The 23934-nt window shown below is 39.9% G+C and overlaps 1 protein-coding gene across 1 annotated transcript in view; it reads left to right on the top strand.

The window, feature by feature from the left end:
* The first annotated feature begins 4494 nt into the window (after positions 1–4494).
* The window catches only part of LOC119419509 (lanosterol synthase), a 64243-nt gene continuing 44803 nt past the window's right edge, over positions 4495–23934 (top strand). The window contains exons 1-21 of the mRNA XM_037686844.1: positions 4495–4564; positions 7967–8129; positions 8842–8980; positions 9117–9225; positions 10928–11049; positions 11161–11257; positions 11482–11617; positions 12087–12195; positions 13332–13450; positions 13530–13627; positions 15327–15354; positions 15476–15532; positions 15607–15678; positions 15771–15821; positions 17884–18033; positions 19756–19852; positions 21309–21414; positions 23005–23070; positions 23152–23232; positions 23335–23505; positions 23630–23708. Coding sequence (XP_037542772.1) covers positions 4551–4564; positions 7967–8129; positions 8842–8980; positions 9117–9225; positions 10928–11049; positions 11161–11257; positions 11482–11617; positions 12087–12195; positions 13332–13450; positions 13530–13627; positions 15327–15354; positions 15476–15532; positions 15607–15678; positions 15771–15821; positions 17884–18033; positions 19756–19852; positions 21309–21414; positions 23005–23070; positions 23152–23232; positions 23335–23505; positions 23630–23708 — 2064 coding nt within the window. The 5' untranslated portion in view covers positions 4495–4550. The remainder of the gene's footprint in view (positions 4565–7966; positions 8130–8841; positions 8981–9116; positions 9226–10927; positions 11050–11160; positions 11258–11481; positions 11618–12086; positions 12196–13331; positions 13451–13529; positions 13628–15326; positions 15355–15475; positions 15533–15606; positions 15679–15770; positions 15822–17883; positions 18034–19755; positions 19853–21308; positions 21415–23004; positions 23071–23151; positions 23233–23334; positions 23506–23629; positions 23709–23934) is intronic.

Raw genomic sequence — 23934 nt, 5'->3', positions numbered from 1 at the left:
TCGCAATATTTTCTGAGACAGCCAAATTTGTTATCGTGACAGGCCTAGTGTAGCATCCAACCAACGTCCCTCAAAAAGACAAAGCGTCCTCAAGAGACTGTGTCTCTTACCCCTCCCCCTGTGCTAATCAGGACAAGTACTGGCATTCTGTTCTGAAACAAGAACTGTCTTTTCACCCCTCTCTGTGTGCTAATCTACAAATCTGGGAGTCAGCATACCCTGACCGCCCGTAAAACACTGACTGCATGGTAATTAATGCTCTGTGCTTATTATCCTCTTCTTGGATCAGACAAAGTGACTCTTCAAAATTTATAACATTTGTGCTAATCAACTGTCTTTCCTGGAAACACAGCTATTTAGTCGCTGACAAGAAGTCAGTAGTTGAAGTAAAACATCTTCTTTCTAATGAGAAAACAACTAAGTGCCAGCTTAGTTATTTTAGACATTTATAATTAGTTTATGAATCCAAGATAAAGTTTACCCAAGTTCTAAACTTTAGTCCAAATTGAATACTTCTCAAAGTCTTCAGACTTTTTACATCATTCACTTTCTGAAATAATACCATTGGTTATTCATTCATATTTCATATTTGCCATAATTTCACACTGTTGTTTATTGCTCACAAGCTGAAAATAAACTTTACAAAATTGCATATGTAAATGACCAGATTCTTGTGTCTTTGTTTGAGCGAGTGGAACACAATATTGTTAAAGAACGCACATATTTCTTTTGATTGAGGTCGGTCAACATTTATTACATAACTTTGAATGGTTAGTGTAAACACCTGTACAAGGTGCCCAGACCCCAAGCATTTACTCCTACACCTGCAGAGTTTCTGATTTAAAGGATTTACAACTCCAATTCCAAAAACATTCAGATGTGTAAAATTTTAATAAAAATAAGGTGGAACTATTTGTACTAGATCTCTACAAAGCTAGAATACAGCTCTATAAAGCTAGTTACAAAAGGTAGTATTTGTACTACCTTACAAACCCAAAATTTATTTACATTGGTAAAAATTAAACACATTAAAAGGTCGAAAGTAATTTTTTTTTTTCTTTGTGACAAATTTAAGAATATTTTAAACTTTATGGCAGCAACGCATCTCAATAAAGTTGAGCCAATGGCAACAAAAGGCTCTAAAACTGATACAAGTAGGAAACAGCTGGAGGAGAATTTGTAAATAATTAGGTTTACTGGCAACAGGTCAATTAGGTCGTTTTCACACCAGATAGTCCGGTAGACTCTGTTCAGTTCGGGACCAATATTCATGAGCGTTTGTTTACATTTGAGCTGGTGCGTTTGCATTCACACTGCACTGTGCAGTCGAGTCAACCTGTTGAAACAACCTGTTCCCCCGCTCGCCTGTGGGGGCGCTGCACCAAGAACTACTGAAAGAAACATAAAAACCTCTGAAGACACGTCTTCTTCTTTTGTAAATTAAAAAAAAATAATAACAGAATGGCATCAAATTTTAGCAGTTTTAGGAGTTATATTTTGTCATTTTTCAAAAATGGACTCAGCATGGGCAGAAGATGAGACAGAAGACCATGGAGAATATTGTTTTTCACACAAGGCAGCTGACGGCTCCATATAAGGTCAGAGAAATGCGTGTTTGTTTGTCCTGCGGAGCGGGGCCCGGTCTGTTTACGTTCCCACTGCACTCGAACTGCGCTGGAGTTCAGCTGCCTTGTGTGAAAAACAATATTCTCCATGGTCTTCTGTCTCATCTTCTGCTCATGCTGAGTCCATTTTTGAAAAATGACAAAATATAACTCCTAAAACTGCTAAAACTTGATGCCACTTCGTTTTTATTTTTATTTACAGAAGAAGAAGAAGACGTGTCTTCAGAGGTTTTTGTGTCGTTTCTTTCAGTAGTTCTTGGTGCAGCGCCCCTACAGGCGAGCGGGGGAACAGGTTGGTTCAACAGGTTGACTCGACTGCACAGTGCAGTGTGAATGCAAACGCACCAGCTCAAATGTAAACAAAAGCTCATGAATATTGGTCCCGAACTGAGTCTACCGGACTATCTGGTGTGAAAACGACCTAAAGCGGACTAAACAGGGCTGGTGTGAATGCACCCTGAGAGCTGTGTATGAAAAGAGCATTATATATAGAGGCTGAATCTTCCAGAAGTAAAGATGGGCAAAGGTTCATCAGTCTGAATATGCTGAGTCTAGAAATAGTGGAACATTTTCAGAATAATGTTACCCTAAGGAATTTCCCCATCATGTACAGATAATTGTCTGTAAACACAGTTTATTGGTCCATCCACAAATGCTGCTTAAAGCTCTATCAGGCAAAGCAGAAGCCACATGTGAACATCATCCAGAACTACTGCCGTCTTCTCTGAACCAAAGCTCATTTCATATGGACTGAGGTGAAGTGGAAAACTGTTCTGTGGTCAGACAGATCCAAATCTGAAATTTATTTTAGAAACCACAAAGGCAGCACCCTCCATTTGAAAGTGGAGTTGGACCATTGGGCGGCTGTGGCTGAGTGGTTAGAGCAGTCATCCTCCAATGCAAGAGTTGGGGGTTCGAATCCACCAGCAGCCACATGCAGAAGTGTCCCTGGGCAAGACACTGAACCTCTCATTGCCTCTGATGTGTGTCCCATTGGTGTGTGAATGTGAAAAAGCACTGATTAGTCTCTTTAGAATGATTTGTTCAATTAGCTTTGTAGAGATATGGTAGAGTGCTGTATGAATGGGTAAATGAGGCACAGATTGTGTTGTAAAGAGCTTTGAGTATCTGGATAAGATAGAAAAGCACTATATAAGTGCAGTCCATTTACCATTTACCATCCAGCCTATAATCCTTGTACAATTCAAAATAATGCCTTTCTGATGGTATAGGGGTGCATATTAGTTCCTCTGGCATGGGTAATTTACACATCTGGAAAGGATCCATAAGTAAAGATAACTATGTGCATGTTTTAACACAGCAAACTCCCATCCCACCAGTGAGGTGACATTCCACGTCCCCATAGCTAGTCTATGCCGCCCGGCTGTTCATGGCCAGGAAACCTCCCTCACCTGCCACCCAGCATGCATTGCACCTGACCTTGATGGTCCTCACAGCTGGTGGGCCCATGTGGAGGTGGCATCCTGTCTTTCTTTTGGGCTTTGCCAGGTCGAACCCCAGAAGCCAAGACTTGACCAGCAGGCACTTGATGGTGAGTTCCCCACCCAGACCTGGCTCCAGGGAGGTTCCCCACTTTTCCCTCTGCGGGTGAAGTTTCCTGATAAAACTTTTTAATTTGCCAAGAGTTTCTGAGCTTCTTTCATAATATCTCAAACTACAACCCCAAATCTCAAATGAGTTGAAAAGGATGTTCTGTGGATGCATTCTCATCTACCTGCCAGCTGTGCTCGAGTGCCTGACCACTGAGATCCTGGAACTAGCAGGAAACACGTCTCATGACAGCGGAAGGACAGGATTGTCCCTCTGCACCTACAGTTGGCTGTCCGCAGTGACGAGGAGCTCTGCAGACTGCTGGGAGGAGTGGCCATCACTCTGGGAGGAGTTCTGCCCGGCATTCGGGCGATCCTACAACCCGGAGGACCAAGAGGCCAGCCGAGTCTGGGTGGACAGATCAGACGGCATCTGCAGCCACTTTCTTAGGATCCACTGTGGGATGGACCTTTACAAGAGATCCTTCCTGCCTACAGCCATCAGTATCTATAGCATAATTTAATGAAATGAGGATAACAAGTTACTACAACAAATAATTTCCCTCTGGGATTAATAAAGTATATTTGAATTTGAATAAGGGTTTACGTGATGTGCAAATTATTGCCTTTTTTTTTTATTTACATTCGTTTTTATCCCAACTTTATCAGTTATAGATCAAATACATCAGCTTTATTTCCTGAGTTAAATCCATCAGATTTTTATGTGTTTCTCTAAAATACTAAATAATAATAACTCTCCAGCATGTCACCTGCCAAAAGGCAAACATAATTATACTGTATTTAATGTTCTGCTTTATAGTCTGAAATTAATAACATCATTAAAGTGTAAATCAGAATATCAATATAGTCATAATTTGACAAACAAAAATTGTATCTGTTTTTCTTTTTTATCTGAATATTCATCTGAATATATGTATTTTTTTTCTATTATATAATAAAATGCAACAACAACAAAAGATTTGTGAAAGGTTTTTACTGAGGAGTCTGTTGTCTCAGCAGATCTTCATGTTATCTGGGTTCTAAACTCCAAAACACTTAAAGATTTTCTTTGTGGATCGTTACAATCTCCTTGTTTATCGTTTTGTCCTGTGTTTATCAGAAACTTCTGATTGGACGGCCTCACCAAAGGCCCTCCAATTGTTCCTTGGAGCAGATTGTTGTTGAACAGCTGCTCTCTGTTTGGGGACCTTTCAGGGAGAATTGCAAGGGCCTGTGGGAAATGTAGTTTTATTTGTGTTGAACAAAGTTCCCAGCAGCCAAGTCAGGACTCTATATAAAGAACAGAAGCTGAGATGGACAAAGGAGGTAGAACTTCATTTGGAAGAACTCAACTCTGAATTTATCACACACATCAATGACTAAAGAAACGTAAGTGTGTTCTCTTTTGTTTTATAATTTAATCTTCAATAGCTTTAAAAATGAATAATAAAACAAATTAAAGCAACTCTAAATCACTTTTATTATATTGTGAAAATAAATAAATAAAATTGCATTTAACAAATTATAAAGATGCTTTTCAAACAAGTTTTTCTAGAAAATTAAGAGTTTTTATCATATTTAACGCAAATATATTTTAACAGGTGTTGGAAATGACCAGATTTTAAGGAATTGTAAAGAGAGAATTAAGAGAGAATTAATTTCTAATTAATTAATTAATTACATTTCCTTAAAATCTGGTCATTTCCAACACCTGTTAAAATATATTTGCATTAAATATGATACAAACTCTTAATTTTCTAGAAAAACTTGTTTGAAAAGCATCTTTATAGTTAATGAAAAAAAATTAAAAGAGAACAAAAAAAACTTGCCTCATAAAAAAAAGACTTATGTAAGCTTGTTAAAGAAATAAAGAGTTTTGGTATTTGGAGGACTTTTAAGTCATAATTAAAACCGTTTCAATAGTTATGTGCCACAAAGTTTTAAAATTGCTGTAATTAAACCTTCACTTAAGAAACCTGATCTTGATTCAAGAATTTTGGCTGATCGTAGATTCATTCTCTTGTTCATTAAAAAAATTATGAGTATTTACAAATGTGTATTGCAACTGTTGCAAATCAATTGATCCCAATATTTCGGTACAGAGACTTGAACATGATATTGAGATTTCAGGAATGGCTCCCAACAGGCACGTCATCGTTATGCTGATAATACTTAGTGATTCTCATCTATGAAAGCTGATAAGTTCAGTTACTTAGATTACAAGCTTGTTTAAGAGACTTAAAATCTTCATTCAATCTTCATTTTCTCTTGTTAAACTCAGACAAGTCAGTGGTTGTGGTTATTGGACCTGAGCATCTTATGAACAAAACTTTCTAACCTTTTACTTCCTCTGGATGACATTAATGTGGCCTCCAGTCCTAATGTACGGTATGTTTTTTTAATCAGGACTTAAAATTTACCCAACTTCCAGTTTCTGTCTGTGAGGCTGACTCTGTCTACTCTTAAAGCCAGGCTGAAGTCATTTCTTTTTGATAAATTCTATAGTTGGGGTTGGCTTTGATTTAATTCATACCGTGTTTTCTTTGTCTGTCTCCCTATAGAAACTAAATTGCCACTCTGTGTTTGTGTCTATTTCCTGTTCTCTCTCTCTTCCTGTTAAAAGGGAGTTTTTCTGTTCCACCACCGCCAATGGGCTGCTCAGGATTGGGGGAATGCCACAGAGTGGATATTTGAAGCAAACAGCTTGCTTCCTTAGATAAACTTCACTAATTGGCATTTTGTATAGTGCTTTTTTATTATTTGGGCTATACAAATAAACTGAATTGAGTTTAATTGAAATAACTAATGTAGTATAAAGATACCCCATTTTTATGACCCATGCCCACACTCATCTTTCCAGCTGTCATTTTGCTGAGCAAAAATAAGTTTTGTGACCTAGAGATTGGTTTTCTGATGACAAAAAGGATTCAAAGACACAGAGGTAAAAAAGGTGAGTGCTCTTTATTCACAGGTGATAGAACAAAGTAGTGGGTCATCAATCTGTGGAGGATGGAATAGGATGAATCTCGAACAACAATTAATTTTAGAAAAATGCTTGGACAGAAAAGCTGGCTTTTACAGTGAATGTGAATCTCTTAGGTAAAGGCGGAGAGGATTCCAGACGCAGGTGAGAGAACCAGTGGAGTGTGTCAGCCGTTTTACAGGCAGAGTGGATGGTTGGAGAGTGGCAGGTGGGACCAGAAATTCCAGGATCACATGTAAGAACTCAAAAGCCAAATGAACCAAATGCTCCAATGATGGCTTCTGAAGAGAAAGTTACTACAGTAGTAGAGGAGCTCATCGACTGCAGCTGTGTAGGAGCTGCTCTACCTGTCACTCATGAGAGTGTGAGAGATCGTTTTTTTTTATATACATCTCTCCTTGGGTTTTCTTCCCTTTTTCTTATCTAAGCAATGGGGCAGCGGATCTTAGAAGCTGCAGCCCCCTGTACACTTCTGTCCATCTTTAGGATGGCTGTACGGAAAGTACTTTTGTTGTACTTCACTGTGCAAGGATAATAAAAGCATTCCAATTCTGATATTCCTGTAGGATGCTTGCCTATTTTATATAAAGTGTAATTGAGACCCGAGTGTCCCATTCTGAATCGAGTGATGACATTTTCTACTTTCCTATTCCATCTTTTCCTTCCCAACCAAACATGTTTTTGTATGCTGTATAAAGGTCTTCTGGCTTCCTGTAAATCCCAAAGCTCTTGCCATACTGTTTACAAATATTTCCTGATGATTCGTTTAATTTCAGATTTGCTAAGAGGGACTTTTATTTCTATAGACTTTCTATTGATTACTTGTTTAACCAGCATGTCTCATTTCATTTCTCCCCACATTGAAGAAATTGTATTTTTGTGCCTTTAGTTTCTGTTCAATACATTGTAAGAAAAAATTTCATTGATGATATCTTTCCAGATGGATTTGCCTGTTGCAATACTCTTGAGTGTTGAAATATCAGATGTGATAATGTTTCTTATTTCATTCCCCTCTAGCTTTTGCAGAGCCAACAATATTGTTAATAATTCTGTTGAGTAAACCAGCAACGGCTTCTGAAGAGAAGGTTGCTTAAGTAGTAGAGAGGAGCTCATCAGCTCATCTGCTGCAGGATCTGCTCCACCTGTCACTCAGGAGCTGTTTGGAATATGGATAATGCCACAAACGAATCGCAAAACACCAGAATCCTCACACCAGCAACTGTTTGGTGTAAAACACCATTCCGGTGTGACTGAATCCCTGGTATTGTTCAGAATTTGTTGTTTTTCTGAGGCTCCAAACACTCAGAATATATAATTAGGAAGAACAACGTGTAGTGACTTTTTTTTAAGACTCATTAAACAAAAAGCATGAATTATGCAGATTAAATATGTTTTCAGTTATAAAAATTATTTTAAATTGTGCTGAAAATTAAATGTTGATAATTTGAATATTCTTTATCTAATCTAAAAATGTGTCAAAAGGTTTAAAATATTTTATCACTCATTGTGATTCCAGCAGACGGTCTTGTGAGGCAAATTACAAAACCTAACCTCTTTTGAAGACAAAACTATAAGCTCTGTTTGTGCAGATGCTCAAGCTTCTGACCTTGTCAGAAATTAGGAGTTGACAGGTCATTTTTGGTTTTAGTTGTTCACTAAGTTGGTCTTCAATGCCATTGTCTCCCCTCAACATATATTGTTTTTACCTTAATTTAAAGCATACATTTTGGCATCAGTAAGGACAATAAGAAGTATAAAGAACATGCAACTAAGACCAAATTAGAAATGTTTGTGTTATCTTTCTCTAGAAAGTCTGTGCGGGGGCAAGGTGGACCCTATAAAACAGAACCGGTCACAGACCTGAGTCACTGGAGGTTGATCTCTGTGGAAGACCGACACAGCTGGGAATATGTGGAGGACCTCGACAGAGAGCAGACCATGCTGGAAGCTTATTCTCTGGGATTGGACACTGTATGTTTCAATTATTTTTCTGTTTATTAAAAAAAAAATAATAACATTTGCTTTATGAAAGGTATGAAACTTAAATTTTTGGTACATTTGAGGTCAGAATAAATATGGAAAACATTTAGGTTTTAAGTGTCCATTTCCACATTTCATCTTCTAAGGTAAAAACTTCTTAATATCCATTTTTCAAACATTCAGTGCGTTTTCTATGTGCTGTTTCAGAAAAACAGGACTAAGATCACAAAAATTATGCCAAATTGAAACTACGTTGGGCAGCACGGTGGCGCAACTGGTAGAGCTGCTGCCTCTCAGCGAGCAGGTCCCCGGTTCAAATCCCAGTCCGGGTGACCTTCTGGGTGGAGTTTGCCGATTCTCTCCGTGCATGTGTGGGTTTTCTTCGGGTACTCCGGTTTCCTCCCACAGACCAAAAACATGAATTTTGTATGGAGGCTGATTGGTAACTCTAAATTGTCCCTAGGTGTGAGTGAGAGAGTGAATGGTTGTTTGTCTCGTTTGTCTCCATGTGGCCCTGCAATGGACTTGTGACCTGTCCAGGGTGTACCCCGCCCCTCACACAGTGATTGCTGGACATGGGCACCGGCGAGCCCCGTGACCCAAAATGGCTGAAGCGAGCAAAAGATAATAGATGGATGGATGAATCTACGTTTCCTGCTCGAGATAACCCTCCTACTGAAAGGTAATCTGGATCTCTCCACAGAGCAAGTTTGTTCCTGACTCCCCGGCTGCACAAACAGCTTTTGATGCAGCTATGAAAGGCATGAACTTCTACAGTCAGCTCCAGGCAGAGGACGGTAGCTGGGTGGGGGACTTTGGCGGACCCCTCTTATTTATGCCAGGTAAGATGCATCACTCTCCTGTTTTACTCTTGTGGTAAATATCTGCAGCACTTCCATTCTAACTGAACTACTTTTTTTTTTTTTTTACTGGAGTGGATGACGATGCAGACTTTTAGTTGTCTGATTATATTCACAGGTCTTCTTGTTGTGTGTCATGTGACTAAGATCCAGCTGCCAGAGCCCTGGAAGAAGGAGATGGTGAGGTACTTGCGCTCTGTCCAGCTGTCAGATGGAGGTTGGGGACTGTACGTCAACATCAAAGATTTATCTTACGATTTGCTCACTGATATTCATCTGCTGTGAGAACATGCTTCTGATTTGTTGAGTCTTGTGACAAAAGTGGCAAACATGCTATTTCAGTTTGAGACACAGAGGAGACTGAGGGCACAGAGGACACTGATGAGGAGATTCAGGTGTTGTTCTGTCCCATTCTTAAGTTCTGGGTCTGCCCAAGGGTCCCCCTCAGTGGAATGTGCCTTATGAGGGATGTGCACACAAGGCATCTCAATCAGATGCCTGAACCACCGTTAGTTGACTCACTAACCTAATATGGTGGAGGAGTTTGAGTATCCCTCCCCCCAGATCCTGGCAGCTGTTGTATTGGGTGGTAGCCCTCACTAGGATCTCCCATGTCAAATGGGCCTCAAAGGAGGGGTAAAACTAAGCATTTGTAAATCTTGGTGAAAGAGACTCAACCATAAAAATGAAGGTTACTGGAAGGCCCACCCATGTAGGCCCACCACCTGCAGGGAGAGAAAAATCTGGCGCGGTGTGAGCCTGGTGGCAGGTGAGGGTGGGGCTCCAGCTGTGCTGATTCCTGTCATAAAGTAGCTATCTGGAGCAAGTCATTACTGGTATGAGCTGCTTAAAATAACATTTTTATAGTACCAGACATAATTTGCCAAGATCCAAATGTGTCTTAAATGTGTTGCAGCCTGAAATATACACTGCCTGGCCCCCCAAAAACATCACCACCTGGATTTAACTAAGCAAATGGGTACAAACCTCCTGATATTTACTGCATGGATGATTATCTTACAACTGGCCACAAGTTATTTAAGCCCAACTGGTGCAATGAGTTGCTTCTCATTTCTTAAACAACCATGTTGAAAGCCACATCGTGTGGTCGTGGAAATGATGTCAGTCTGTTTGAGAAGGGTCAAATCATTGGCATCAAGCACAGAAAACATCTAAGGAGATTGAAGAAACTACTAAAACTGAGTTAAGAACTGTCCAACACATTATTAAAAACTGGAAGGATAGTGGGGACCCATCGTCTTCGAGGAAGAAATGTGGCCAGAAAAAAATCCTGAATGACCATGATCAGCGATCACTTAAACATTTGGTGAAATCAAATTGAAGAAAAACAACAGTAGCACTCAGGGCTGTGTTTAATAGTGAAAGTAAGAGCATTTCCACACGCACAATGTGAAGGCAACTCAAGGAATTGGGACTGAACAGCTGTGTAGCCTTAAGAAAATCACTAATCAGTGAGGCTAACCGGGAAAAAAAGGCTTCAATTTGCTAGAGAGCATAAAGATTGGACTGTGGAGCAATGGAAGAATGTCATGTGGTCTGGTGAGTCCAGAGTTACCCTGTTCCAGAGTGATGGGTGCATCAGGTAAGAAGAGAGGCAGGTGAAGTGATGCACCCATCATGCCTAGTGCCCAGTCATCAATGCAAGATCTTGGTGGAAAATTAATGCCACACTGGATGGAAATAGATCTTGTTGTAGAAGCTTATCGAAACAATGCCACAGTGAATGCATGACGTTATCAAAGCTAAAGGTGGTCCAATGAAATATTAGTGTGTGACCAGTTTTTTTTTTTTTTTTGGTGGCAACATTTTTTTTTTTGGCCAGGCAGTGTATCTAAGCTAAAGCCCGACAAATTTGGATGTTAGGATTTTAATAACTACATAATGTTTGTATATTTGTGGATCCTTCAGGCATATTGAAGATATATCTACAGTGTTGGGAACGGCGCTGAATTACATCACAATGAGGCTCCTGGGAGTGGATGCTGATGACCCAGATTTGGTTCGTGCGCGAAACAACCTGCACAAAAAAGGTTTGAATAAAGTCATCATTAACAGTCAGCAATGACAAACAGACAAATAATAAGATGTATGGCATCCTTCCACTAGTTGTTAAAGCTTTCTTTATGATGATTTGTTTTTAGGTGGTGCAGTCGGGATTCCAACGTGGGGAAAATTCTGGCTCTCTGTCTTAAACGTCTACAGCTGGGATGGCTTTAATTCAGTATTTCCAGAAATTTGGTAAGCTCTAACAGCCTGTAATGTTGTCTTTTACTAGCTTTAAATAAAACAGAACTATTGAGAATCTCTGCTAATGTGTGAGAAAACAAGTATACAGTGCTGTGCAAAAGTCATAATCCATCCGGGCGAAGTGACAGATTGATGTTAGGTGTGTTCCCATCATCAATCACTAGCACAGTCTGGAGATTCAGAGCTGATAGATGTATTTATTTTGTGTGTTTAAGGTTGCTTCCCAGCTGGATGCCAGTCCACCCATCAAAAATGTGGTGTTACTGTCGTCAGGTGTACCGAGCTATGAGCTACTGCTTTGCTGTCAGACTGACTGCAGAGGAAGACCCTCTGATTCTCAGCCTGAGACAGGTGCAAATCTCAGCATGAACCACATGAGGGAGCCATGCTTGCTGACAATAATACAGTCTCAACTTTGTCAGTTGTAAATCAGACACACTGGCTTTGTTTAAAGATATAAATCCATCAGATTGTTTACTTTTTTTTTCATATACTTTCTGATTAACACTCCAGCATGGCCTTTTACATGGCCTTAATCTAACTTAAATGAGATGTGTTGCTGTCATCAATTTCAAAGTTGTTGGGTTTTTTTTTTTCTAATTTATTTATTTATTTTTAATTGTACAATTTCCTAGAATAAATATTCACTACAATAAATTGTTATTATAATGTGAGTTTATGAGGTTTAGCAAATCGTTGCTGTCTGTTTTTATTCACATTTAATACAACTTTTTTATAATTAGATCTTTGTTTTGACTTTTTCTTTATAAATTATTTGATATCAAAGTTTTTTTATGATTAGTTTCATGTTTGTATGCAGGAGCTGTACGTCCAGGACTACGCCACCATTAACTGGCCCGCTCAGAGGAACAATGTGGCAGCATGTGACCTGTATGTACCTCACAGCAAACTACTGAATGCTATCCTCTGTAAGTAAGCACAACTCAGTGTCAACAATAATCATCATTGCCACAGAAATGGTTATTTTGTTGTGTGATGTGACCTGTGGTGAGAGCAGGGAACAGGTGGAAGAGAACTTGAAGAGGTGGAAGTACAAAGTATGCACTTGAAAGAAGATTAATGAAATTCAGCCATAGCAAGACAGAGTACATGTGTAAATGAGAGGGAGTGGAATAGTGAAGCTACAATGATCAGAGGTCACAAAAGTGCAGGACTTCAAGTACTTGGGGTCCACTGTCCAGGAAAACATGGAATGTAGTAAAGGTGAAAAAGAGAGTCCATGCAGGATGGAGTGGATGGATAAAAACAACTTTCAGAAGTGATTTGTGACAACAGGGTGGCAGCAAAAGTCAAAGGAAAAATTTACAAGACAGTTTTGAGACCAGCTATGTTGTATAGTCTGGAGACAGTGGCATTGACAAAAAGACAGGAGAACTGGAAGTGGCAGAAATGAAGATGTTGAGGTTCTCAGGAGTGACAAGGATGGATAAAATTAGGAATGAGATCATCAGAGGTACAGAACAGATTGAACAACTGGGAGATAAAGTTAGAGAGACCAGACTGAGATGGTTTGAACATGTCTAGAGGAGGGACAGTGGGTATATTGGTAGAAGGATGTTAAAAATGCATCTGCCATAAAAAGACAAGAAGGAAAGCCAAAAAGGAGATGCAGTGTATGGATGCAGTTATTAAGGATATGGAGGTAGAGGAGTGAGGACAGAGGATGACTCGTGGTGGAGACACCTGAAGAGGGAACAGTTGAAAAAAGAAGTCAAAGAGATGTAACCAGATATTTAAAATGATACCTAGTACATTTAATGTACACAAAACTAAAGAACTCTTCAACCTTTTACAATATTCAGACATCAAATTGACCATGGTAACCAAACTACCAAAGTCCTTATCTAAACCTTCAGACTTTCAGAAAGTCTGAAAATGTTCTATTAAGACACCTTTTGAAGATTACAAGAAAGCCTGACTGCTTGGAAAAGAATAAAATGGATGAAGTCTTCATTAAAGGACTGATGTTAAACTTTGGTTTCATGCAGTTACAAGCCTTCTCCCTGCAGCCACCCCTAACTTTGTGACTCCTGTACTCCGACAGTGGTGTTGAACGTTTATGAAGACTACCATAGCTCCACACTGAGAGAAATGGCTCTAAAAGAGATATACGAGCACATCAAGGCCGACGACCATTTCACCAACTACACCAACATTGGTTCGGTAAGATAAACTCACACTTTCACAAGATTACAAAAACGTATTAATGTTGTATCTTTAATGCCTCTTCATTTTGGTATAGATCCCCAAGACCATGAACATGCTGGTTCGCTGGTATGTGGACGGACCCACCTCACCGGGTTTTCAGGGGCATTTATCCTGGATCCCTGACTACCTCTGGTCAGTCAGTCTTTAACAAAGATCAGCTTTAGCAAAACAAAACTCCTGCTCAATATGACATGTTAATATGTGCACATAAGAGATATAAGGAATAACTCATTTGCACCACGGATAATGAAATTGGAGCAGATGAAGCTTTGGGATTAAATCTAGATGCATCAATATATTATATTTAATTGTACCAACAAAATCCTATTTCTTTAGTTATGTGATGAAAAGTATGCAAGCAAGTTTGTTTCTACAGAAATCCAATTCACTGGGAAGTTAGTTTCTCCCACAAGATCTTTTAAAGCAGACAGCACACTGTCCCCGACCCATTCAAAACTCTCCTGTGTCAATTCTCCTGAATTCAGTTCAGTTTATTTAAACACTAATTCACAACAACCATCAGACCAGGGCACTATACAGAGAGTTCATAGCATAAATCCAATTCCAGTCCAATTAGTCAATTCAGTCCAGTTATAATACAACACAATTAGCTTCAGTGCATTGCAAAACCATGAATTAGTAAAAGAGGTATTAATTCATGGAAAGCAGAAGGTTGCATCATCATTTTGTCGCAGTCTTCCTTCCTGAGCAGATTGCTGGCAACAGTGGAAAGAGGTACCTTTCTTTTAAAATGAAGAAACCTTAAACAAAGCCAGAACCAGTCTGAGAATTTTTCGACCAGCCGGGGTTTGAGAGGGCAGAAAAGACACGCAGAGGGAATGGTCCAGGAGGTGTAGTTTCTATGGGAAGAAAAAAAAAAGTTAATAATAGAAATAATTACAAACATGAAAAGAAGAGTGAGTAAAAACAGCAGCAGAGTGAGATGTGGTCACTTTAACTTCCAGCAGTCTTAGCCTATAGCTGCAGAACTAAGGGATAGCTTAGCAAACCAAAGTCAACCCAAACTATAAGATTTATCAAAAAGGAAAAGTTTTAAGCTTAGTCTTAAAAGTTGACAGAGTATCAGCCTCACAGACAGAAACCGGAATTTGGTTCAATAAGAGAGGAGCCCGAGAACTGAAAGCTATGTCTCCAATTTTAGAAACTCTAGGAACCACAAGTAAATCTGCAGTCTGAGAGCAAATTGTAGAAAGTGCTAGATTCATGTAAAAATTCAGTGTAAACATTGGGCTCTGAATGACTTTTCTGAAATTTGTAGAAGAAGCAGAATTACCTAAAACTAACCAAAGCTAATAGGTACAAAATGTTAGCTAAAAGTATCAAAATGCTAAATAAAAGTATCAATACACTAGAATAAAGTTAAAAGAAGTAGTCGACTCTATATAAAAAAAAGAAACTGTCCAGATGACCTGACTGAGAATTATTGGATTTGATACCTGGATGATTGAGCATGAACTTTGTTGCCTTGAACCACTTTGGCTGTGACTGTCTGGAAGGATTCAACGGGGGGACAAGACGGCCCCCAGAAACCATCTTAGCTCCAGCAACCTGGTTGGTCCACTTAAGGAGTTTACTGCTTGGTGGGGAAACAGTTTACTGGAACTCCTCAGACTGATGAAGCCTTCCGGAAAGAGGACGAAATGTCTCTATATAAAACAAGAAACTGTCTATATCACGTATTTGCTTTGGGTCATATCACCCAACTCTACCATCAGTTGGAGTCAAATTCTTTGAGAATCCTTGTCATTAGCCAAATCTGTAAAAACATTTTTAAAGTTGCTAAACTAACTGTAAGGTTTCTGTCTTCCAGGATGGGGTTGGATGGCATGAAAATGCAGGTAGACATGTATTACTGCACTATAAATATTTAAAATAAAGTTAGTACCCCTTTATAGTACTACTTAATTTAAATATTTTGTTCTTCAGTACAAGTTTGTTGTTGTATTTTCCCCCACACAGTCAACAAACGGGTGTCAGCTCTGGGAAACTAGTTTTATTGTTCAGGCTTTTCTTGAGGTAACGATACAATGGACACTTGTGTTATAGTGTTTCTATTGTTCAAATAGTTTCTGAAGCTATATGTTTTCCAGGCTGGAGCTCAGAATGACCCCAAACTGGTTGAGTGTCTTTGTAAGGCTCATGATTTTTTCAAACTCTCACAGGTAAAGCAGACACTTAAAAGCCATTCTACAGAGCATGAACATCCGGAACCTTCAAAAATGATTTCTGATGACTCATTACTTCTTTCGCTCAGATACCTGAGAATCCTCCTGATTATCAAAAATACTACAGACAGATGAACAAGGTAAGACCAACCTCACTTTATATGCACGACACTCTAATTATCACCCTTCTATAAAGCCAAAAGTGCTGTTTTTGATGTGTCTGCTTGTTAGCAAAATATCTAATGAATCACCAGTGTTGGAAGTATCAAAGTATGTGTGAGGATGACTCCCAGCTACTACCACAATAAATTCTAGCTCATTAACTGTAAAACCGACCGAGTTAAGGTAATATTTCTGTTTGTTAATGTTAATTAGTTGTGGTGGCCATCCATCCATCAATTTTCTTCTTATCTGGGGTCGGGTCGCGGGGGTAGCAGTTTAAGTAGGGAGGCCCAGACTTCCCTCTCTCCAGCCACTTGGTCCAGCTCCTCCGGGGGAATCCAGAGGCATAGGCCAGCCGAGAAACATAGTCCCTCCAGCGTGTCCTGGATCTTCCTCTGGGCCTCCTCCCGGTGGGACGTGTCCAGAACACCTCACCAGGGAGGCGTCCAGGAGGCGTCCTAACCAGATGCCCGAGCCACCTCAACTGGCTCCTCTCGACATGGAGAAGCAGCGGCTCTACTCTGAGTCCCTCCCGGATGATCGAGCTTTTCACCCTATCTCTAAGGGAGAGCCCAGACACCCTGCGGAGAAAACTCATTTCGGCCACTTGTATCCGAGATCTCGTTCTTTCGGTCACAACCCGAAGCTCGTGACCATAGATAAGGGTAGGAACGTAGATTGACCGGTAAATTGAGAGCTTCGCCTTTTGACTCGGCTCTCTCTTCACCACGACAGACTGGTACAGCGCAAACTTCACTGCAGACGCTGCACCTATCCGCATATTGATCTCTCACTCCATTTTTCCCTCATTCATGAACAAGACCCCAAGATGCTTAAATTCCTCCACTTGGGGGCAGGAGCTCCTCCCTGACCCGGAGGGGGCACTCTACCCTTTTCTGGCTCAAGACCATGGCCTCGGATTTGGAGGAACTGGTCTTCATCCCGGCTGTGTCACACTCGGCTGCGAACCGCTCCAACAAAAGCTGTAGATCACGACCTGATGAAGCCAATAGCACCACATCATCTGCAAAAAGCAGAGAAGCGATCCTAAGGCCACCAAAATGAATCCCCTCAACACCTTGGCTGCGCCTAGAAATTCTGTCCATAAAAGTTGTGAACAGAATCGGTGACAAAGGGCAACCACCTAACTGTGGTGGCCATATTGAAGTTCAAATTCAAGTCAACTTTATTGTTGTTTCCATCACATGTGGTACAGGAGGTGGAATGAAATTATGTATACAGGGTCCCAGTTATACCCCAAAATAGCTAAATATAAAGTATAAAAAGAAACCTTAAATAAAGATCTAAGATATACACTAAGATATACACTAAACAAATACACTCAATAAATGCCAAATGGTACTCTAAAAGATCTAAGATATATGCTAAACACTAATAATGTAAAACAATACAGCGTAACAGCAGCCCGAACACGAGTCTGTGAGAGTAGATAGGTATGAATGAATACAGCAGCATGAGATAATCAGCAGCATGAGATCAGCAGAATGGATAATCAGCAGTACAGAGTTGACTAATAGTTAACCTCTTGTAGATGTTTTTCCAGTGATGAATTTCTGAATGTTTCCTTAAAATCCATCCTCTGGTTCATGGGATGTTTTGCTAACAGATAGGATACATGTGCAGACACAGGTAACTACATAAGCCCCAGCCACCATGAAAGGCAGATAATAAATTAAAGACAAATTGAGTGAATGAAGCACATTTCTCTTTATTTTGTTTATACACTGCCAGAGTCCTGTCATCGGCTCAAATTTGACAATAAATTGGTATTTTTTAATTAAAATACCAATGATTAGAAAATACATAAACACATATTTTGGACTAACCAAAACTGAAAAAGAAAACAAAAATTCAGTCCAATATTTTTTGCCATATTCATAATTTATTAGTTTACATTTGTTCTTATTTGTATCATTTGTTAGCCCTGCTTACTTCCTGATCTTTGGTTCACTGAGAGATTTTTTTAAATAGCTGTTCTGCATTTACAGCTCATGCACTGTGTGTTTCTGTGTGTGTTAGGGTGGTTTCCCGTTGACTAATCGTCACTTTAACTGGATCGTGTCTGACTGCACAGGAGAAGGCCTGAAGTCCGTGATGCTCCTGGAGGAGCTCTGTCCCTCCATCGAACAACCGTTCAGCTCTGATCGTCTGTTTGATGCTGTCAATGTGGTCAGTTACCAGAACCGTGCACCCATTTTCTCTGCTTTGTTTTCTTGAAGGTCCATAAACTGCAATTCAATTTTTAGTTTTAGTGCTGGTAGCACAATAAAAGTAACCTAATTGTGTTTTATGCTCTGTTTTTTTTTTTCTTTTTTTTTCTACCTTTTAATTTTTTGTTAATCTATTTCTAAACACATTGCAATACTTCAGCCTTTCACAAATAAAGATGTCCAGTTCATTCATGAAATGGATGCTTTGCCTTTTGGTATTCAGCTATTTTTAGCTAAGCTTTAGCTACTTGTAGCTACTGTTCTGAAACTTTTATTATCTAGCCAGAAATGTGCTATATTTAGCTTCTAAGTACCTTTTTTGATACTTTTAGCTAGTCTTTTAAATTTTTTAATCAAATTGTGATTTTAGCTTATAATTAGCCTGTTGTTACTTTTAGTATTTAGCTTACCCATTTACTGCTTTTAACTAGCATTTTACTATTTTTAGCATTTTGCTACTCTTTTGCTACTTTTTGCTGGCACTTTCCTACGTTTAGATGGTGTTTAGCTTCTTTTAGCTGGGGTTTTACTACTTCTAGTTCTTAGAAAGCTATTTGCTAATTTTAGCATTTAGCTATTTGTCTTCTTTTAGTTTTGCCAACTATGTTTTAGCTTGGGCAGCACAGTGGCACAACTGGTAGAGCTGCTGCCTCTCAGCAAGCAGGTTACCCTGGTTCAAATCTCGGTCCGGGGGCTTTTGGAGTTTGCATGTTCTCTCCATGCATGTGTGAGTTTTCTCTGGGTACTCTGGTTTTCTTCCCACAGACCAAAAATATGCATGGTGGGCTAATTGGTGACTGAATTGTCCCTAGGTGAGAATGTGAATTTTGTCTTGTTTGTATCTATGTGTCCCTGTGATGGACTTGCAACCTGTCCATGGTGTCCACTGCCTCTTGCACAGCAATAGCTGGGCATGGGCATGGGCATGGGCACCGGCGACCCCCACGACCCAAAATGGAAGAAGCGAGTAAAGATAATGGATGGAGGGATGGATGGATGTTTTAGCTTTTTGGGTAATTTTCAGCAAAGTCATTCAATATTCAGAATTGACACTGGAATTTCACAAAAAGAAATTGAATTTCTTTTGTAATTGGTTTGTTCAAATTTTCATCTCGTATCTTGTGCAGCTTTAAAGTAAAGCATGTAAATGTTACACCGAAATATGTAGCTGCATCAAAGTGTGCCATGACTGTTGGTAGTAATAAGCTGCTCAACATAGATAAACTTATCCATCCATCATCTTCCAATTGTTCCGAAAGATAAAACTTGCCAGAAAACTAATAAAACTTGGATAAAAATCACTGGCTGTAAATCTACAGCGGAACATTTAGAACCAGTCCAGCTCAAAATGGCCACCACTGTAAGAAGACTGTCATGGTTCACAAAACATGCTATTTGCTTAAAACCGGTTTGTTAGATGCTAGGCACATAAAAACAGCAGACTAAACATACGTTTTTATCTTACTCCATTTTGACTTTTCTGTGGCTGCCGTAGCTTGAGGGGCTGCAGTTTTGTAATTCTGAGGTTGGAGGTTTGAGTCCAGGTTGTGTCAGGAATGGCATCAGGTGTAAAACAAATTCCCAAATGTTTCATGAGAGTTTGCTTGCTGTGGGGACTCCTGAAGAAGGGAGCAACTGAAAGAAACTTACTTTTACCATCACGTCTGTTGTTGTTCTTCAGCTGCTGAGCATGAGAAACAAAGATGGCGGATTTGCAACATATGAAACTACAAGAGGAGGAAAATTCCTGGAGTGGATCAACCCATGTGAGATATTTAGTAAGTCTCTTGCAGACTTCATTTCAAACCCTTCACTATGAGGTTTAGTTAGTCCTAAACCAAAACTTTTTTCTAAAATAGATTAAACCCTTCCTCAGTTCTGTGCAGAAGAGCTCTGTTAAACTCAAAAATAAAACCAAGAAACTGAACACAAAACATGACATTATTTTTCTTTCTGTCTATAAAGTGCAGTATTATCATGTTTAAAATCCTTGGTTAAAATGGAAAATTTGTTTACGGTTATCAATGTGAGAATGAGAATCAGTACCTCCAAATCTGAGGCCATGTTCTTCAGTTAGAAGAGGGTGGTGTCGTAGCGAGCTGGTGCTGGTAAACACAGTTGTGCAGGCAGGCAGTTGAGGACTCAGGAGAATATAAAATAAAGAATGTATTTACAAAAACAAGCTGTCAGTGTGGCAAAACTTACACGAGAAACAAGGAGCAGACCAGGACATCACCAGTGGACAGGTAATGCTAGGACAAGGAGTGAGACAAACACACAGGCTTAAATACAGGAAACACCATAGACAAAGTGAAGGCGCCTGTGAGTAATCACAGATGCCAAAGACAGAGACTGAGGATACAAGACATAAACACAAGATGGAGCCAGATACTAAAGAAACACAAGCCCTATAAAACTAGAAACAGAGGATCAGGAAAATGCAGACCTAAACACACCAGAAGGGGCTAGACAACAAGGAACATAAACCATAACCCTTACAGGTGGATGACTCTCTTTGAGTCGAGGGTGAAGTTCTGCCTCAAGTTGACAAGTTCAAGTATCTCTGGGTTTTGTTTACGAGTGAGTGAAGAATGGAGCATGAGAATGACAGATGGATTGATGCAGGGTCTGCAGTACTGTGGACTCTGTGCCAGTCCATTGTGGTAAAGAAGGAGCTGAGTTGTAAGGAAAAGCTCTCTGTTTACTGGTCGGTCTACATTCCTACCCTCGCCTATGGCCACGAACTCTGGGTAGTAAACGAAATAATGAATTTACGGATACAGGCGGTTGAAATGAGTTTCCTCCACAGGGTAGTTGGACTCTCCCTTAGAGATAGAGTGAAAAGTTCAGTTATCTGAGAGAGGCACAGTGTAGAACCACTGCTCCTTCACATCCAGAGGAGTAAGTTGAGATGGTTTGGGCATCTGGAAAGGATGCTTCCTGGGTGCCTCCCTAGGGAGGTGCTTTGGGCATATCCGACTGGGAGGAGATCCCAGGGAAGACCCAGGACACGGTGGAGAGACTATGTCTCTTGGTTGGCCTGGAAATGCCTTGGGATCCTCCCAGAAGAGTTGGGAAAGATGGCTGTGGAAAGAGATGTTTGGGTCTCCTTGCTCAAGCTGTTGCCCCCACAACCTGACTTTGGAACAAGAGGAAGATGGATGGATGGATGGATGGATGGATGGATGGATGGATGGATGGATGGATAATATCACTGTTTTCTGTCTTCAATAGGTGACATCATGATAGACCATACATTCGTGGAGTGTACCTCATCAGTGATGCAGGCTTTGAGGCTCTTCCAGAAGGCCTATCCTGGTCACCGTACCGAAGAGATAAGGTACATGAGTACAGGACAGTGGAAAAGTCCTGATTATTAGTGAGGAAATTTACTACATTACCAGGAAACTTCAGTGAAAAAATCAGGTTTACATGAATGCCTTTTAACTTTCAGTTTAACAAAGGTGTACAAAGAGGTATGAATGTCATTGATATACAACTGAATTTTGCTAAATACAAATATCTGTTAGTTGTACAGAGACTGGAAAAAAAGGGAAAAAAAATCTACAGTCATGTGTTTACCTAGTTGCAAAAAAATAAAGATTTCATCAGTTCAGAAGCGAGTAAAGAGACAACTTAAAGTAAAGATGGACCAAGCAACGCCAATAACTTCCAATGTCCAAAATTTAGGCCAAAATGTTAGTTTCCTTTGGGACCTTGCCATTTAATGTTTTCATCCAAGGAATGCTAGACATTAATTTATGTTTTTTTTTTTTCACTTATCTCAGACCTATGAATCATTCAGATGTGAAAATAATTCTAAATTTAAAAAACTGAGCAAATCTTGTGATTTTTAGATGTTTTATACCAGCACCATGTTACAAGAATACAATTAGTTTATTTTTATCTTTATTTCAATCTTTTAAAAAATCCTGAAGATAGCAGTTTGAAAATTAAGAACCTTAACAAAAGTTTACTTTTTTAAAATGTCCAAAGACCTTCGAATTAGAACAAGAAAAGCAGCCATTACTCAAAGAAATTGAAAGACGACAGCTGATGTTCTCAAACCTGAATACAATTGTTTTTGCATTGAGGGGGGCATTTTATTATTATTATTAACTTATATGTTATTATATTATACTTTATATTTTAGCTATTTTTGGGCGCAACTGTGCCCCTGAGTACACATTTTCGATCCACTTCATGTACCACGTGATTCAATTCAGTTTTAAATTCAGTTTATTTATATAGTGCCATATCACAACAAAGTTGTCTCTGGGCACTTTACAGGAACATACACATACATAGAAAAGCCAATTAGTAAAGTTCTCTATCTAAGGAATGTGATGCAAATGACAAATCAAAAAACCTTGAACTTGATTTTTACGGTGGCACAGTTTAAAAGAGCCACCACCTTTCAGCAAGAAGGTTGCCGGATTGAATCTCGGCCAGGGGGGCCATTCTGGGTGGAGTTTGTATGTTCTCTCTGAGTGTGCAAGGGTTTTCTTCGGGTACTCTGGTTTCCTCCCACAGACCAAAAACATGCATGTTAGGCTGATTGGTAACTCTAAATTGTCCCTCGGTATGAATGAAAGAGTGACTGGTTGTTTGTCTCATTTGTCTCTATGTGTTCCTGTGATGGAATGGAGACTTGTCCAGGGTGTCCTCCGCCTCTCGCACAGTGACTGCTGGATATGGGCACTAGTGACCCTTGTGACCCGAAAAGCAAGAGTCACCAATGCATCACCATACCAACAGGCCGGATGGTGCCTCTCCTGTTTAAAACAGAGAACATGGCGTATGAAGCTTCCGAAAGAGTGTTGACTTATCAGACCACACAACAGTTTTCTGCTTTGCTTATGTAGTGACGCCCAGAACAGAACCCGTCTCTCTGACTTCTTATTTAAGAAAACAATTTTTTATTCTTCAGCTCCACTCTGAGAGAAGGTCTGGAGTTCTGCAGGAAGGTGCAGAGACCTGATGGATCCTGGGAAGGGTGAGCCTGGACTTGGTGTTTCACCACCTGATAACTACGTAACTAACAGGTCTCACTCAGTCTGGTTCTGCTTGTCCTCAGGTTTTGGGGAGTGTGTTTCACGTACGGAACCTGGTTTGGCCTCGAAGCCTTCGCCTGCATGGATCACACTTATGAGAACGAGTAAGACGACCAAAGAACGTGTTCAAGAACAGCCAGTTCTTCTGAACAAATCAGGACTTTACCTGCAGAGCAGAATGAGTCTGATGCTTCCTCTGTAACCAGGGAGGTGCCTGACGAGGTGCAGAAGGCTTGTCAGTTCCTGCTGGACCGACAGATGTCAGATGGAGGCTGGGGGGAGGACTTTGAGTCGTGTAAGCAGCAGCGCTACATCCAGAGCAGCACTGCTCAGATCCACAACACCTCCTGGGCTTTGCTAGGACTCATGGCTGTCAGGTGAAGCTTTGGGGTGTTTACCAACACATGCTTTCTTTCACACTTTGTGCAGGGTGTGTTTTTGCCAGGAGTCTTTCTGATATAGAATTAAACTGAAGAAAATGAAAAATATTGTGTTTAACAGACATCCTGACCAGCAGGCTATTGAGAGAGGAGTTCAGTTTTTGATTGATGAGCAACTGCTCAATGGAGACTGGCCACAGGTGAGTTGGTTACACGTCTTTTACTCTGAATACACTTGTTTTCCTTTGCAAATAATAAAGTTAATCACGCCAACTTTGGTGACTGGAATAATCGATAGTTCTCTGACTATCTGACACTTCTTTGGCTGCTTTAACACTCGATTTAAGCCACTCACCTACAAATCATTCAGATATAACTTAGCTCTTCAACAAGGTGATTCTCAAACTGGAATCTTGACAATCAACT

This window comes from Nematolebias whitei, chromosome 13, assembly GCF_014905685.2.
Source record: "Nematolebias whitei isolate Nwh7 chromosome 13, NemWhi1, whole genome shotgun sequence".
Lineage (NCBI taxonomy): Eukaryota > Metazoa > Chordata > Actinopteri > Cyprinodontiformes > Rivulidae > Nematolebias > Nematolebias whitei.
Note: the sequence above shows the minus strand (reverse complement) of the source record. Positions and strands in the feature narration are given on the sequence as shown.